Source organism: Mastigoproctus giganteus, chromosome 3 (genome assembly GCF_048544385.1).
Source record: "Mastigoproctus giganteus isolate SK-2022 chromosome 3, ASM4854438v1, whole genome shotgun sequence".
Taxonomy (NCBI): Eukaryota; Metazoa; Arthropoda; class Arachnida; order Uropygi; family Thelyphonidae; genus Mastigoproctus; species Mastigoproctus giganteus.
In genome coordinates, this window is record NC_143577.1 from 157,041,929 (window position 1) to 157,059,508 (window position 17,580).

Genomic DNA, 17,580 nt, shown 5'->3' on the forward strand with positions numbered 1-17,580 from the left:
CACGCATCCTGTTTAGCTTTTCTACGAATTCGGCGTGCTTCAGCTTTCAGCCATTTATAATTTATAAGATTCTCCATTGTAGCATTTCGGCGAAAAATGTTCCAAGCTTTGTTTTGTTTCCTTTTGGCAAGAAAGCAGTCCCTTGTCCACCAACTATTATACCTTTGTTTTGTAATGTTAACTTTAGGTATTGCACTGTCAGCAGCTCGGAGTAATTCTTCTACTATGTGTCTATTGGCATTATTAATTGATGCAGTAAGAATCAATTGGTTATCAAACTGCACTGTTTTGGAAAACTTCTCCCAGTTAGCTCGGTGAAAATTCCACGTAATTCTTTGGTTAGATGTATAGTTTGTATCCGTCTGTATTTTGCAAATTATAGGAAAGTGATCACTATTGTGAAGGTCAGTTAATACTTTCCAATCAACACTAGGATACAAGGACGAGGAACATATGGACAGATCTAGAGCAGAGCTAGAACCTGTAGGCAAGTGGATATAAGTATGCACACCGGTATTCAGTAGTGTTAAGTGATGGTTATCAAGTAGAGTTTCGATCATCCTCCCTCTACGATCCATGTTCGGGGAACCCCACAAAGGATGATGAGCATTTAGATCACCTAGAAAGCATATAGGTTGGGGTAGTTGATAAGTAAATTATCAAGTTCTGCAGTGGAACATGGTACGTTTGGTGGAATATAAATGGAGACAAGAGTGAGATTAATCCCAAGGACAATACGAACGGCTACTGCTTCTATATTAGTGGAAAGCTGAACGTGTTTCGATGGTACATTAGCACGAACTAATATTGCTACTCCTCCTCTTGCTGGAGACTCAGAACATCTGTCACATCTATATAGTGTATACCGTGAGAAGTGTGGGCTATAATTTGATGATAAATAAGTTTCCTGTAGACAAATACATGCAGGATCATGCTGGTTCATTAGGTATTTTAATTCGTCAAGATTGCTTCTTAGTCCTCTACAATTCCATTGAATAATTTTCTGCATTACTTGGGTTTAGGTTAGATGGATTGGTCTGATCGTTTGTTTTTCCCTCGATCCTGTTTATATTTCTCTCGTTTTGAAAAGACTGGGCGAGTAATATCCATCTCATCATCAGCATGAAGCATGAGAACAGCATCATCATTGTCTAATTTCTCATCGGTTTCCATGGTTCGTTCAGTTGGTTTATTTTGTGTACGATGAACATCTTTTTCCTTTAATAACGTGCCTGAGTTTGGAACGTCTTGTTGTGGCTTGGATGGCTTTGTATTAGTAGAATTTGATGGACTCTTTGTCTTTGTTGCTGTTAGTGTCTCACCATCTGCAAGGATGGATCTAGCCCATTGAATAAGAGATAATTTAGGAGGAATAGTAATATACGTCTGAGTAGAAAATTCTTTAGAGTTTTTGACTGCATTGGAATATGTTTTGGCAGGCATCACATTTAATATCTGTTTACGTGCCTCTTGGTAAGATACATTTTTCTCTACCTTGTACTTCATTATTTTCTTTCCCGTTTTCCATAATTTGCAAGTTCTAGAATATGCGGGGTGAGTACCCTGGCAATTGGGACACTTTGGCGTTGCAGCTGTACATTCAGTTTGGGAATGGTCTGATGAGCCACACAGGGGACAGATTGCCTTACCTTGGCATGCTGTTTGAGAATGGCCATACTTCTGGCATTTAAAGCATCTAAGTGGATTTGGTATATAGGGTCGGATCTTACAGGAAAGGTAGCCAGCTTTTACTGATTCTGGGAGATTCGGACTGCTGAAGGTAAGGATAACATTTCTTGTGGGTGTAAGGACTCCATCTTGTTTGGTCATAATTCTCTTAGCTCCGACAACACGTTGTGCTTTAAGTTCTTCGGCAATTTCTTCCTCAGAAACATTAAGGAGGTCCCATTCCGAGATGACTCCCTTTGAGGTGTTTAAAGTTCTGTGAGGGGTTACCGAAATGGGAAGGCCTCCGAAGGTCGTTTGCTTCAGGAGTTGTCTAGAATGACTGGGATTGGAAGTCTCTATAAGAAGATCTCCTGAGCGAAGGCGTTTGACAATTTTGGGAGTACCTGCTACAGCTTCTATGCTTTTCTGCACAAGAAATGGCGATAAGCTACTAAGAGGTTTCGTTGATAACGAGTGTACAATTAGAAAAGCAGGTAGGTCATGTGAAGAATCATCTTTTTTGATTCTTTTTGCTTGAGATGACTCAAGTTCATGCGAGCACGTAGGCTCTACAGTTGGTGATATTAATGGATCCATATTTGCTCCTTTTCGCCCTGAGTATTAGATTAATACTCAGACTACCAGCCCCGCCACGTGGAGGCAGGAGCGGTGCCACCAGTGACCAAGCGATAAAAGATTAGTGGTTAGTGTGTTAGAGAAATTGGTTATATATATATATATATATAAATATAAAAGAAAGGTGTCTTTCCTTCCTTGATAGAAGCTAAGTTCTTTATTTAGAAAAAGCCAAAATTAAATAATTTTATAAATAAAGAGGGTTTTAACAATCTCTACAATCTGTCGCTTAGAGAAAAGACGCTTTCAAATCACTTTGGAAATATCGCTATGATCACTCGCTTGGCACTCGGGGCCGGAGGATGCGGAAAAGTCAGGGAATGACCACCGCATATTCCTGGAGCAATATGGCCTTAGTTGCTAATGCTCCTAAAAACCAAATAACAACAACAACTTCTTGTTTATATGTGCGACTCATTTCTCCAGTTTGTGAATACAAGCTGTTCACTTATGAAGAAAACAATGTAAATGCAGTGTGAAATAATATTTGGGCTTCCCAGGCCACATATCTGAAACATTCATATGATGCAAAGTCAAGAGAGAGAGCGAGCCATAAGTTTCACTTCGGGCTGCAAACATCAAGTGAAACGTTTTGACTGAATTTTTTTTGATAAATATGGACAATGTCAAAAAAAAACTTTTTGGACATTAATATAACACAAATTTTTTTACAAGAACATTAACTGAAGTAACACTATTAATATTATTAAAATTTTCCAATGTAAAAGCATATATGAATATAGAGGATATCCATTAAAAGGCTTAAGAGACCAACGATAATTTTAATATTTAACATGGAGTATAAAGATTTTTATAAATTTTAAATATTTCTCTTTAATACAGAGAAAGTTTTCTTTGAGTTTCTCTTTATTAATTCAAAATATGCAAGTCATAATTGAATGCAAATATAATTATATTTCCATTATTGTACTTTTTAAAACTGTCATATAGTTCTCCCTCTAGAATATAATAAACGAAACATAAAAAGGGCGATATAAAAAAAAAAGCAGCCTGTCTATTAGATAATTTCGTATAACAGCAGGGTAAAGTCATTCCCCACTCTATCTACCATCCATATGATACAATGCACAAGTGTCTCCCATCTCAGAGTTTGAACAAATAAACAACGTGTGACACAGCAGGCAAGTCTCAAGGCCTTTCAAACTGCAAAGGGAAAGATGTGACTGCTACGTCTCATAGAAGTTAACAGGCAAAAAATAAATAAAAAGTAACCCTACTGTTAAAATTTTGTGTAGTTAAAATTAACCACACAATAATAAAACTGAATGAAGGATTATTGAAATATGATTAGAGTTAACTTGTCAGTAGAAACAATGGTGGGGATGAGGATTCTTGCTTACAAGAACATTATAAAATTACTCAACCAAACAATGTTTGTAACAGATTTCACATACTCTTCTTGTTACCTAACTTAGACTGACAGACTTCCCCAGGTCACTGATACCCCAGTTAATTTGCCCTAGGAAAATTCATCAATCTATTGCATTTCAATCACTTGAAGAATTATATAATTCTTTAAATCTGTCACAAAAAAATGCTAAATAATATTTAACATATATTTTTTGTGATATGGAAAAAAAAAAAAAAATACCTTAAGTCTGTCTGCCCATTTGAAAGACTGAACTGTTACATCCAGTCGTTTCAGCAACATCTCTCTTCTTGTACGATAATCTTCATGCAATTGTTGTTGTAAATCAGCTAAGGCAAACCACTGCTTTGAAGTTAGTGCTCCTATAAAAAGTGGCTTTTCTAATACTGTCTGTTTACTTTTCAGCAACTCCTTTAGCTGTATATAAATAAAATATTATTACTATATATAACACAATATTACATTAATAATCTAATATTAGTAATAGAAACTAAACACAATTTAGGTTCAAATGTAACACCAGTCTGCATTAATTAGAATAAACCATGGTATAAATCAAATTATTTTAACTTATGAAATGCAATTTGAAATCAGCAGCAAAAATATTATCAGTTCTTCTGAATAGCTGTTTGTTTGTTTCGGGATTTATTAGGCACATCGGCATCTGTGACCATAGTGCACCATACGTATGGTTAGTGTGTATGCTATTTCTTCTTGGATAAAGTTAACGGCAAAACTAGTTATTATTTGGTTTTTTTTTTTAGGAGAATTAGCAACTAAGGCCATATTACTCCGGGATATGCGGTGGTCTTTCCCTGACCTTTCCGCATCCTCCGTATTTGGTGGTGACGGGCTCGAACCCCGGTCTAATCAAGAAGCATATGCTACGCACTGCTGCTCCTTCCCACCTGGCTACGGAGGCGCCGCAAAACTAGTACCAGTAGATTTCTTTTTAACTAGTTAAATGAGATGGTACACATTAATCATTTTGAGAAATGTAAAAATGCTTGAGACCTTTGTTTTATTACCCAAAAGTGAAGTAAGTGTAAGAGGGTCTCTTCTGTTGTGGCTGGAGTAAAAAGATTGACGTTCTCTTGTATATTTCATGCATTCGACAAGGATATGTTTTACTGAAAGCCCAGTGTTAAAGTGATGACACTGAGGGGGGGGGTAATCTCCCCTCTTAAAATATAACCATGAGTAACATTAGTGTGACCTATTCGCAGACAAGCTAGTATTATCTCCTGTACTGAAGCTGGAAGACCATTGTTCAAGAATTGGTTTAATACTTCGAAGCTTATTGTTAAGTTGTTCTTGCCATGATAACTGCCACTGGCACATGCATTTTTCCTGGATTATTGGTCTATAGTCTTGGTAAGGTACTTTCCATTTGTTGTTGGGTGTAGGTGAGCAGATTTGGCAGCATTATCCACTAGTTCGTTTCCAGGAATTGCCATAGTGCTGGACCCAACAGAAGTATATGTTTCTCTCAAGTTCTGACAAGATAAGCAAAGAGGTGATTATTTCTTTTAGAGAGATGCCCTGAGCCCACTGTGGTTCTGTCTAGCACTTAACTCACTATCCACCATGCTCAACAGCAGCAAGTACAGCTATAACCTCAAAGAAGGAAAGAAGAATCTGTACACCGTCGCCCAGCTGATGTACATGGATGACGTCAAGCTCTACGCAGGAATCGAGAAGCAACCACTCTGGATTAACAAAGAATTCAGCAATGATATTAGGATGGAATTTGGTCTAGACAAATGCAAGACCCACGGATTGCAACATGGAAAATTAGTCAACCAAAACTACTAGCTGCAGACTGGTAGAGAGATCAAAGCCAGGGCAGAGGGAGAGGAATACAAATATTTGGGGGATGATGCAGGCTCAGCAGTTACAGCCCCTGGAAATTAAGGCCTGCTTAACTGAAAAATACCATCAGAGACTCAGAAGCCTGCTGAAAGCAAAGCTGAACGGAGGGAACACAGTTAAAGCCATAAACACCTATGCAGTCTCAGTGCTAACATACTTCTTCAGGGTCATAGATTGGACTAACACCAAGCTGGAGAATATCATGAGAAAGACAAGGACAATTATGACTAAGAGCTGCCAACATCACCCAAAGTCAGCCACAGAGAGATTGACAATTGCTCGGAAAGAAGAAGGAAGGGGCCTGATAGACCTCATCAAGTAGCAGAAAACAGTGATTGCTAACCTGAAGGATTACTTCCAAAAACACACAGCAGTGGTCCACCAGGCCATAAAGAAGATAGACAAGCAGTATACACGACTCAACCTAAGTGAGGAGTCCCCTCCCAACCAGTGGTGAGCTCTGAATATTTTAACAATGGGCACTTTTGCCGATTTTGAAATATCCTTTGGGGGGGGGGGGGGGGTTGTACCTACCAAGTAAATCTGATCGGTCACGGAAGCTACGTCACCCGCGGCATCTGCCAGAAGGGCTTCTCATGCCGAGATCACTAGTCTGTGCGGAACATTCACTAATAGTATGATTAGATTAGAGCGCATGACGCTTTTTTCGTGACGATATCTCGAGTTCTAACTTTTTGGAATTTTTGAATAGTATGACGTCACATGCGCAAAGGATGTTTCACATAAAACCATCTACCGGGCGTGCTCAGCAGACACGTGACTTTTTTATTCTTTTTTTTTTTTTTTTTTTAACTAGGAAAATATAATGGATACATTTTTTTCATGAAAAAATTTTAATATTGAGAATAAAAAATAACAAAAATATTTCCCATATTACAAATAACAAATTATCACAAAACATTCTAGAATATAAAAACAAATATTACATAAAAAAACAAACTGTTCTAGAAAAGGTACACAAAAATCACAGATTACATGAAAAAAATATTGCACAAATATTCAAGAAAATTTTATTCTAAAAATTGCCATATGCAATTTACTGCTTTATTAATATTTGTTTTCGATCTTCTTCTTTACTCAATAGCTGAGCTATTATTACAGAGGAATGATTTGACGTAACGATCCGGATCAAACTGAACGGGTTTCCATTTAGACGTATGATCATCATAATCTGCAAAGTGTTTAATTGTCAACATTATTCATTCACACGATATTATTCATTACCCTGAAAGCTCGCTCAGCTTCAGGACTGCTAATCGCAATGGTTTCAAAGATATTTCTGGCTTTCTTAATTGTAAAGGGAATTTCACTCGATTTTAAAGATAGACTGTCTTCAACAAAATCTCTAAAATCATTAATTTTTATTTCATATTTTATCAGAAAACAAATTTTTCTGATAAAGACTGTTTTCACAGTCTTGCCACCGAGACGAAAGTTCTTTCAATTCCACGATTTCCAGTAGAATATGTTTAAAATTTCGTTGAATGGTATCATTTTCTTTATTTAATTTAAAATTACCGTTGCATTAATAACTTATCCTTTAATGATAAAATGATGCATTTAATAACTTGTCACAAGGTAATTTTACTGTTCTTACTTTCGATTTTGATTTCTTCAAATTCTTTACACTTCAACCTGCTCTCAATTTTAGCTTTATAATTTCCTTCAGAATTTTTCAAATTAGCGATAGCATTGATAGTTCGAATAATTAATTTATCTGCTTTTACCATAGTGATTCTGTAAAGCTTCTGAAATGTAATAGAGCTCCTGCAGGATGTCGATCATTAGTGCTTTTTTGAAATTCCAGATTTAAAAGTCGATTTAACAATCCCGAATATTTAACTTCTGATTCAAAATGTTTGCACAAAGTGGGATAATTCCCTTAACACGCAATTACCATCTGCAAGCTACAAACTGTTCTTCGTAGCTCGAACACACGACCGATCTTTGTAGTTTCGACAGGTTGGTGATATAATGGATAAATTTTTATTTATTTTTTTTAAATTATTGCCCCTATGCCATTATATTTTAGAACATTTTCTACATAGTGAAAGCTTCGACGAAATTTCAAAATCTGCCAACATTTCATTTTCGTAAAGTTTATATAATATCTTAGTTGCCTCAATCCCACCCTCCTACGTTGCTACTGTCATTAGTTCTTTCAATACTGTGCAAAATATCGGAACCACTCAGATATTCAGCTACTGCGACCATGTAAACATAGACGGAGAAATTTACTGAAACGCGTGGATCACTCACTTCTCCGAAAAACATACGCCCGTTTGTCGGAGTAAAGGGGAACCACAACACAGGTTGACCACAGCCTATTATCCGTGTCTGGAATCTTCTTAATTCTCTGACTGGCTATGGAAAAGCAGATTGACGAGCGCGACTTCTCGGAATGTGGCCGCATAAGTTTTACGAACACCACTAACGTTGTGGAATGGTAATCCTTTCACCCTTAATTCGCACTTTCTAATTACCTAAAGGCCAGAGGTGAGAACAATGCATACAAAGTTCTCTCTCCTAATCTGTTCATTACATGGAAATTATTTTCGTTCTATGGAAACTACTGTATTTTAAATGTAATTACCAAGGGGAATTTTAAAAAAAATTCGGTATAAAGAAGTTGGTTAAACACAGATCCGACTGTAATTAAATCAAAAATAAAGCAATTTTAAAATACATAACTGATCGATTGCGTCATTAAAATGCTGGGAATGGGCCCCACTCGTCCCACCGTAGTATCAGCTCTGGATACTAAATAATTGCATTCAGGATTTCATTTGTAAAATAAATGATCGTCTCAACAATGGGCTCGCAAATTTAAAAAAAAAATAACAATGGGCTCTCGCAAGTCCACTATAGCTCACCAGTAGGCACAAACGAAGCTAGAAAAATGGTCAGAGAAGACACTTCACGGCAGACACTACAAAGATCTCCATCAAGATCACATAGATAAAATTGCTTCCAATGCATGGCCCACAAGCGACTGAAGGATTCACGCTCGGCATCCAAGACCAGGTAATCAACAGCAGAAACTATAGAAAATACATTGCCAAGGAGCCTGGAGTGTCCAATGACACATGTTGATGATGCCACTTGGCCTCAGAAACGATCCAACACATCACTGGTGGTGTCTATGAGTGTACTCAGACTGAGTACACTCATAGACACCACCAGGAAGCCAGGATAATACATCAGAAGCTAGCAAGGAAATACCAGCTGATCGAAGAAAGTGTACCATACTACAAGTACGAACCCCAGGCAGTACTAGAGGCCCCAATCCACAAGCTGTACTGGGACCGCACCATAATAACAGATAAGACAATCCCACACAACAGACCGGATATAAACCTTGTGGACAAGAAGGAAAAGGCTACCTATCTGACTGATATAGCAGTACCCAACACTGGCAACCTGCAGAAAACCTATGGGGAAAAAATCAGAAAGGGCACGAACCTAATACAGGAAATCAAAGAGATGTGGCATATGCAACAAGTTACAACCATCCCGATCATCGCATCAACCACAGGTATGGTGCCAAAGAACCTACATAACAGCCTAGCAGCAATAGGTCTCACAGCGAACACCTACAAGGAACTCCAGAAAGTCGCAATCCTGAACATCTGTAGGATTGTCAGAGTTCCTCGACCAACAGTAACACCAGACATAACAACCACCTGTGTACTTGGTAGGAATACCTGTCATGAGGTGGAACCCCCAATTAGGGAGAAATAATATAATAATAATGTTTTTATTGTGTGTCTCAGAATTTAAGGTGACTCATCCCTTGAAGTGAAATACAGGCATTTGGCCTCTGGCAGACACCACACAAATGCCTGTTTCTGTCAGCTGTTTGCATTTAGTTTCTGTGAATCCTGCAAAACCAAGAGCTCTATAATAAGGTTAGGCAGCTCTCACTGGCATCTCACAGATGCCACTAGGTTATGTGACTCGAGTAAAATAAATGTACATGCTATCACTCCATGATGTCCGTTAAGCAAAAATATTAATTTTTCATAAATTCATTATATACAAAATGAAATCAGAAAATACTGTATAATCATTTAGACAGTTTTTTGTAAAATAATAAGAGAAGTTTACCTCAATATATTGAGCATTACAACTCTGGTTCATATTATCTAATCATTTAGAGAATATTGGCAGGGAAAAGTACACCGAAGAATATGATTTCATTTCCAAATAAAAAAATAAAAATTAAAAAGCTGCATACTAGCAGCTTCTGTTGCAATATGCAGTCCTTCATACAGCATATTAGCAGCAGAAGGCAAAATCTATTTTTTCTTTTAGTTTATGTCTAGCACATTACTGCACTTGATTGTATATGGTGGCAGTACCTTTCGGAACTTCACAGCAGGTTAGTTTTTGGGAATAATTTTGATTTTTTTTAATTTAATATATTAAACTGTAATTAATATAGTCACATAGGTTAGTTTATTTTTGTATTTAATTAAGGATTTATAAAGCTACAGCTTAATATTCAGAAGGCCTCTGTTATCGATATTTTGGTGGAATTTTGTAACTTCCATTCGGTAGCTTAAATTTAACTTCACTAGTGGTTAAAGTTTTGTTAACAGTTTATTAATTCAAATCCTGTAATATATCAAAAATTTAAACTTTCTAATGTATTTGAAGAGCTACAGCTTAATATTCAGAGAGCCTTGGCTATCGATATTTTGGCGGGAACTTCACAACTTTCGTTTGGTAGCTTACATTTAACTTCTCTAGTGGTTCAAGTTTTGTCAATCGTTTCATTTCTGTAATATTTTGGTAACTGAAATTCTGTAATATATTATAAATTTAAATTCTGTAATCTTTCTAAAGTTTAAAATTTACGTTAATAATGGTTGCTACAAGATTCACTTACAAAAAAATACAAAGTCCAAGGATATTGTGACCCGGATGGAAATGCCTGTGGGCATTTCTGGTGTGAGTCATGAGTTTGTCATTTACATAGCCTGTGGCATGTATTCTAAGGTTGGTCTAGTGGACAAACCTAGCTCAACCAATGATTCTTTTTATCAGTAAGGAGTGTACCAATCTCAAATTAGAACTTGGTGCATTACAAGAATAATCTGAGTCACTAAAGGTTTTGAGAGCTTGCCCTAGAAAAAATGTAACTGGGAGCTTGTCAGGTCTCAAGTATCCCATGATCTGTCAAGTGATGCACCCCTGATTGGGGTCCCAGATAAGAATAATCAAATGCATACCACTCTGGTTGAAAGTGATCTAGTTTTATTGGGAGACTATTGTCAGGGGAACAGGAAATTTTTTTTTGTAATAAACATAGGTGGACTAGAACCAGGGTGTGTTTGTCAGGAGCAAAAAATGATAATGTTACCAACAGACTGTCAGATTTTAAGGGGGATAAAGAGATCATTATTATTTGTGTGGAGACTAATGATATTAAATGAACACAACCTGACCATCTGTTGGATAAATATAGGACCATGCTGAAAAAATGTCACGAGTTAGATCACAATGTATATGTGTCTGCAATTCTGCCCAGACATAATAGGCAGGATTATATGCTGAAAGCCTTGTGGATTAACTCAATATTTGAGAGAATTTGCAAGCCTCTAGGTGGGAAATTTTTATTAGTGTGGCCTGCACATGTAGATAGAAGGAATCTATTTTGTAGAAATGGTATTCATTTGAACAAAGGTGGTGCAAGGATTCTTGCTAATATCAGTGAGGATACCTAAAGGGTCCAGCTAAACTAATAGTTGGAGGGGGGATAAGGGTAATATAGATCCACATTTACCTGATGATATGGGTTAAAGTAATGCTTGCACTTTCTTTGAAAATCTTAACTCCTGGTTAGGACAACAAATTCTAACATAATAGGCCTAACAGATATGTGGTGCCACCTCGAAATTGGGGACAATGAGTTCCACTAAGATATGGATAACGTAATTAGAAAAGATATGGAAGGTAGAAAGAGTGGTGACGTCATTCTTTGTATCAAAAGCAGCCTGAGCACGAAAAGAGCTTTCTACTGATGTTGAAGTTGTCTGCCAGCAGAGAATCTGTGTAGTGTGTTAGTTGGAATCAAAGATATAATGAAAGTGGAAGCACAATCTATAGATCAGAAGATTGTGAAGAGTATGACAAGCCTTTACATGCAGATGGAATGGGCAAGCAAGTGCAATGTCTTATTATGGGTGACTTCAATCCAATGATGTGTTGGTAAATTTTTAATGACCAGCTCGCTAAAAAAAAAAAAAAAAAAAAAACCACATACCAAGAATGTGTATATATTTATTATAAGTTTTACCGATTTTCAACTTGGAATACAAAAATTTCATCAAACAATAATAAAATATTAGTTTTTTATTGTAATTTCTATATAGCCAATTGATTCTTACAAAATGTTTCTGTTGACTTTTGCTGAGCTCTTGTATCCGCAGTCAGTCTATGGTTGTGATTTCTCCCTTTGTGAGAATTACAATCCCCGAGCAGCCTGTCTGCACTGCACAGAAAACTTCATATCTGACTGCGAAATTTTCTCAGGTCTTTTTCATTCTCCACTTCCCTGAGTCTCGTACGGCACAGTTGGTACATTATTCTGGGGTTACTGCTACATATATGCAGTATTTTGCATTTGCCAATGTTAAACTTCTGTTTTCACTTCTCAGCCCATCTGCCCAACTTTTCTAGTTCCTATTGCAGTAGTGTACTAAGTGTACTGTCATCACTGTCGATAAAATGGATGAATGAAGAACTGGCCAGTCAAACAGAGCAGAAAAAGATAGCATGGGGTAGTTATGGAGTGATGAAAAGTAATGAAGCCTACAAAAGCAATAAGTTGATTTGTAATAGTAACACAGATAAGGTTAGAGAAGCCAAGGCTGCATATGAGAGAGCACCAGCTAAAACAGCAAAGATTGGGGACAAGAAATTTTTCATGTATGTGAATACAGGGAAAAAAGCGAATCAGATTAGACACTTGTGTGCTGGGTGTGGGAAGGTGTTAAAGACAACCCAGCTAATGTTGTGGAAGAACTGAACAGGTACTCTGCATCTGTGTTTACTTAAGAAGAAGAAAGACCCTTCAGGCTGAGAAGAGGCTGTGAGTGAGGCGAAATCATATGAAATTTAATGATTTATAAATTGCAGATCACTGTTTATTAGAAAAACTTTCAAGCATAAAGATAAGTAAGGCTCCTAGAGTTCATGACATATACTCAGTAATTTTGAGGGAGACTGCCAGGAAGTGTATTGAATCATTGAAGTTAATTATGAGGGAATCTTTGGATTCAGAAGATTATTTTGGATTGGAGAAGTGCCAACGTATCATCAATACAAAATGGCAATTGTAAGAGAAAAGTTGGTAACTACAGACTGGTTAGTCTGACTTCAGTGGTAGGGAAAGTTTTAGAAGCAATGGTAAAGAGTTCAATCCTGGGGAATTTAGATAGATATGGCATCTGAATAACACACAATGTGGTTATTCAGATGCCATATCTATCATGTTTCCCTTAACAGGAAACATAAAATCATGTTTAACTAACTTAATGGGCTATTTTGACAGTTACTCATGAACTGGATGTAAGGCACAATTTCAATATAGTTTATTTGAATTTTTGCAAGACATCTGACTCAGTCACAATCCTTCATAAGAGGTTACTGTATAAATTGGAACATGTTGGGATTACTGGAAAAATTCAAAGATGGATTTCTGGATGGCTGCAGGGCAGAAGGCAGAGGGCTGTGATTAATGGATATTCTTCAGATTGTAAAGACAGAAGTGGTGTCACAAAGGATCGGATTCTTAGAACGCTGTTGTTTGATTTTCATAAACAAAAACAACAATGGGATAGAAGGATTGATGTCAAAATTTGCAGATGGCATAGTTAATGATCAGTACCAAGCAAGCTCTCTCAGGATGACTTGAACAGTCTTCAAGAATGGTCAGAAAAATGGCAGCTATGTTTTAATGCAGCAAAATACCAGGTCTTACACTTGGGAAAGAGCAATCCCAAAATAAATTACACACTTGCTGGAGTTGAATTAAAAACAATAAGAGGAATAAAGGAACCTGGAAGTTATAATACAGGCAGATACGAAGTTTTCTGGACAGTGTAAATAGGCAGTCAGGAAAGCCCATGGTGTCCTATTGATGATTTATGAAAAAAAAAAAAAAAAAGAGAGAGAGACATTGAAGCTTCTTGAAAGGGTCCAGAGATGGGCAACTCGCATGGTGACACAGTAAAAGGGCAACCAAATAAGGAAAGACTCCGTATGTGTAGGGGGAAGGAATAAATTCAAATTGGGGGAAGGAAGAGGTGTAGTTGTTTGTTTGGGGGCTTTAGGGCACAAGGACAATGTGGACAAGGATAATGTGCCAAGGAGGTGTAGACTAGATTCTTTCAGGCAGCAAGTCACTGACTGCTGGTACTTGAGGCTGACAGTTTGATAAATTCAAAGGTCAACTGGATAGTTACCTATGTGAGGAGGGAAGCAATAATTTGTGTTTTCTTATTTACTCATTTTTTTTGGCCAGTGAAGCAAAAGCTTGTGGCTTCCTTGCACTATATGGCTATTATTAATACTATATTACTCTATCAACACTTTCAAGGGAAGGCATGCGAGACTCTTTCATCATACAAATTAAGCTGAAACTGCTCAATTTCTTCTTTTGATATCCTTATTACTCCAGGTTTCAGGCCTATCATTACAGGGGAATTATCAGCATTAGTACCAAACAATTTTTTAAAGAAATTTAATACGTTTTCAGGTTGCACAGCAGAAGATGCCCAAGAATTGTATCCTACAGTCACATTCCGACATTGGCATAGAAGGCAAACTGCTTCCAAATTTGATAAATATATATATATAGATTAAAACTATCTATATAATATCTGTGTAAATACAACATAGTTTACCCATAAATTTAAACTAAGTATGTAGTGTAAGGCATTGTTTTAATTATATCTCATATTGTGGCTGCCTTCACATCGAGATACTAGGTATTGCACTACTTTGAATAAGTAAAGCTTCTCTAGTAGAGAAGACTACTGTTATTTATTCTCAGTGGATACCACCACCCAGACGGCAACGTTTCAAAGCTGTTGGCCTATTATTGGTGGGTGGATGGGTACCCCGGTGATCTTACATACTACCATATTACATATGGTACTCTGGCAGGTACCATATGTAATTATGCCTTGTGCATTTCGTCTTTAAATAGATTAAAACTATGAATAAATAAACCAAAAATATAAAATAAAAAGAAAATTAATACTGCTGCAGGTTTGCCATGCTACTGGTAATCGTTTTATTTATTTTCCGATTAATTAATTTATATATATATATATATATATATACACACAGGGTGTCCTAAAAAATGTATACACACTTTGATTGTTAATAACTTTATGTTTATTTTCATAATTGTTGTTGTGCTTGGATTTTTCTGGTGCAAAGGCTACTTAGGCCATATTGCACCTATCATAGTAGTTAGTACTAATTTTATTGGCTTCTGTGGAAGCAGTTAGAAACGGTTATATAAACCGATTCGTTTCAGAAAGAGAAAGAATTCTGCAAGGTTTGAATTTTCGCCTATGATATCTTTAAGTGACAATTCCTGTAAGTTTGAGAGAGAAGTGAATGAAATTAGACAGGAGTTGTTATACAAGATGCAATCCAGGAGTATGTGTTTTATTGTGAGTGGCTTGTGGCAATGTGAACACTGTGGGGGGTCATTACCTGATAACAGGAATAGATAGGTCAAATGGGTGTGGCCTATTCGGGCTCTGGCCAGGACAACCTCTTCTTGTCTGTTTGTGCGAAAATTGGAGGCCCATAATTGCGGAATAGGTTTAATTTCAAGGAGTTTGTTGTGAATGTGCGTTTGCCACTGTAGTTTCCATCGTTCCTTACATATATTTCGTATATGTAATTTGTAATCCCTGAATGGGACCAGAAAATTCATTGGGGATGAGCTGGATGGATGCTTGGCAGCATCATCTGCAATTTCGTTTCCCGGTATTCCAGTATGGCCTGGGATCCAGCAGAAGACAACATTTTGCTGATGATCTCGGAGACGAATCAATTCTGATCTGATTAGCTGTAGTAACAGATGAGTAGTTGGGGAAATCTTTTGCATTGCTAATAGGGCACTTTGCGAGTCTGTGTAGATTATACTCTTTTTGATTGAGAGATGGGAAATGTTTTTCAGAGCAAGTTTTATAGCATATAATTCAGTGGTGTAACTGCTGCATTCTGTCGGAAGTGACACAGAAGTGATAGTGTCATGGAATACCACTGCTGCACCTGATCCATTCTCAGACTTTGAGCCGTCAGTATATATTTTCGCAAAGTCGGGATAACTTTGTAAATGTGCAGTGTGGAGCTGCTGGATGTTAATACCCGTTAAAGAGTGTTTCCCCCATTGGTGGAAATAATAGTCACAACACGGCATGATGACAGACCATGGAGGAACGTAATCTGTAGGTTCTTGGTGGACTTTGAGTTGTATATTCCAGTTTTCTGCTAGTTCCATTAACCTAATACCTGCAGGCCTAGTTGCTTGTGGCTTGTTTCTATAAAACATGGTGAGTGGCGGATCATTAAATATTGACCAATTAGGATGCGTCGACTGACTTTGAATCTTGGTTGCGTAGTTCAATAGTAGCATCTTTCTTCTGATGTTTAGAGGAGCTTCGTAGGCTTCTACATAGAGACTTTGCACTGGAGATGTTCTGAACGCACCTAGAGCTATTCTTAGAGCTGAATGTTGAATAGGGTTGAGACGAGATAAGACGTTTTCCCTAGCAGAATCAAAGACAGGTGCGCCATAGTCCAGACGAGATCTAATTATGGATCTGTATAAGTGAAGCAAGGTGTAGCGATCTGCTCCCCAGGTTGTTGCTGATAAGGCTCTGAGTATGTTCATTTTTTTTTGGCAAGCTGTCCGGAGGTGTTCAATGTGTTTTTGATAGTTTAACTTACAGTCAAAAATTAAGCCAAGTAGACGAATACTATTTGCTATTGGAATAAGATGGTTATCTAAATGGAGTTCAGGATCAGGATGCATTTTACGTATGGTACAGAAATGAATGGCAGTAGATTTCTGGCTGGATAGTCTGTAACCATTTTGTGTCATCCAAATCTGGATCTGATTTATTGATATCTGCAATTGTTTCTCAATGTAGTTCATGTTTTGAGAGTGGCAGGAGATTATGAGATCATCGGCATAAAGATATGAGTCCACTGTTTTCGGAATAAGTTCAGTTAAGTGATTAATTCTAATTGCAAATAGAGTGGCACTGAGAACGGACCCTTGAGGGACTCCTTCTTCCTGAACAAAGTTTTTAGAGAGAATTCCTTGGTAACGAACTTGGAAGGATCTTTGTTCTAAGAAATTTTTGATGAAATATGGCAAATTTCCTCTCAGGCCAAGAGAATGTTGATCCTTTAAAATGCCAAAACGCCATGTGGTGTCAAAGGCTTTCTCAATATCCAGACAGACCATAACGAGATGCTCCTTTTTGATGAATGCATTTCTGATGTTTGCTTCGGCTTTAATCATAAGGTCCAATGATGATCGATTTTTTCTGAAACCAAATTGATTGTTATTGATTAAGTTTTGGGACTCAAGTACCAAGTCAGACGGTGGTGAACCATTTTTTCGAGGGTTTTGCTCAGACAGCTGGTAAGTGAAATTGGTCTGTAGTTTTGAGGAACAGAATAGTCTTTACCAGGTTTTGGGATAGCCAGAACGTAGGAATGACGCCAGGAGCTTGGGTATGTATGTTCAGTGAATATTCGATTGAGGAAGAACAGCAGTGATGAGTGTGACTTTGGATCTAATTTTTGGAGCATTATATAAAATATCCCAATCAGGGCCAGCAGCGCTGTTCCTTGTGTTGGTAAGAGCATGCTGAAGTTCAACCATGGTAAATGGTTGATTATATTTTAGTGCACATCTGTCAGTGAAATTCAGTTTGGATTTTTCAGTTACG

At 37.2% G+C, this 17,580-nt stretch overlaps 1 protein-coding gene across 1 annotated transcript in view; it reads right to left on the bottom strand.

The window, feature by feature from the left end:
• The window catches only part of LOC150088349 (protein TSLIG3A-like), a 188,739-nt gene that overhangs the window by 55,292 nt on the left and 115,867 nt on the right, over nt 1-17,580 (bottom strand). The window contains exon 7 of the mRNA XM_090369461.1: nt 3,917-4,111. Within this exon, the coding sequence (XP_090225587.1) occupies nt 3,917-4,111 (195 nt within the window). The remainder of the gene's footprint in view (nt 1-3,916; nt 4,112-17,580) is intronic.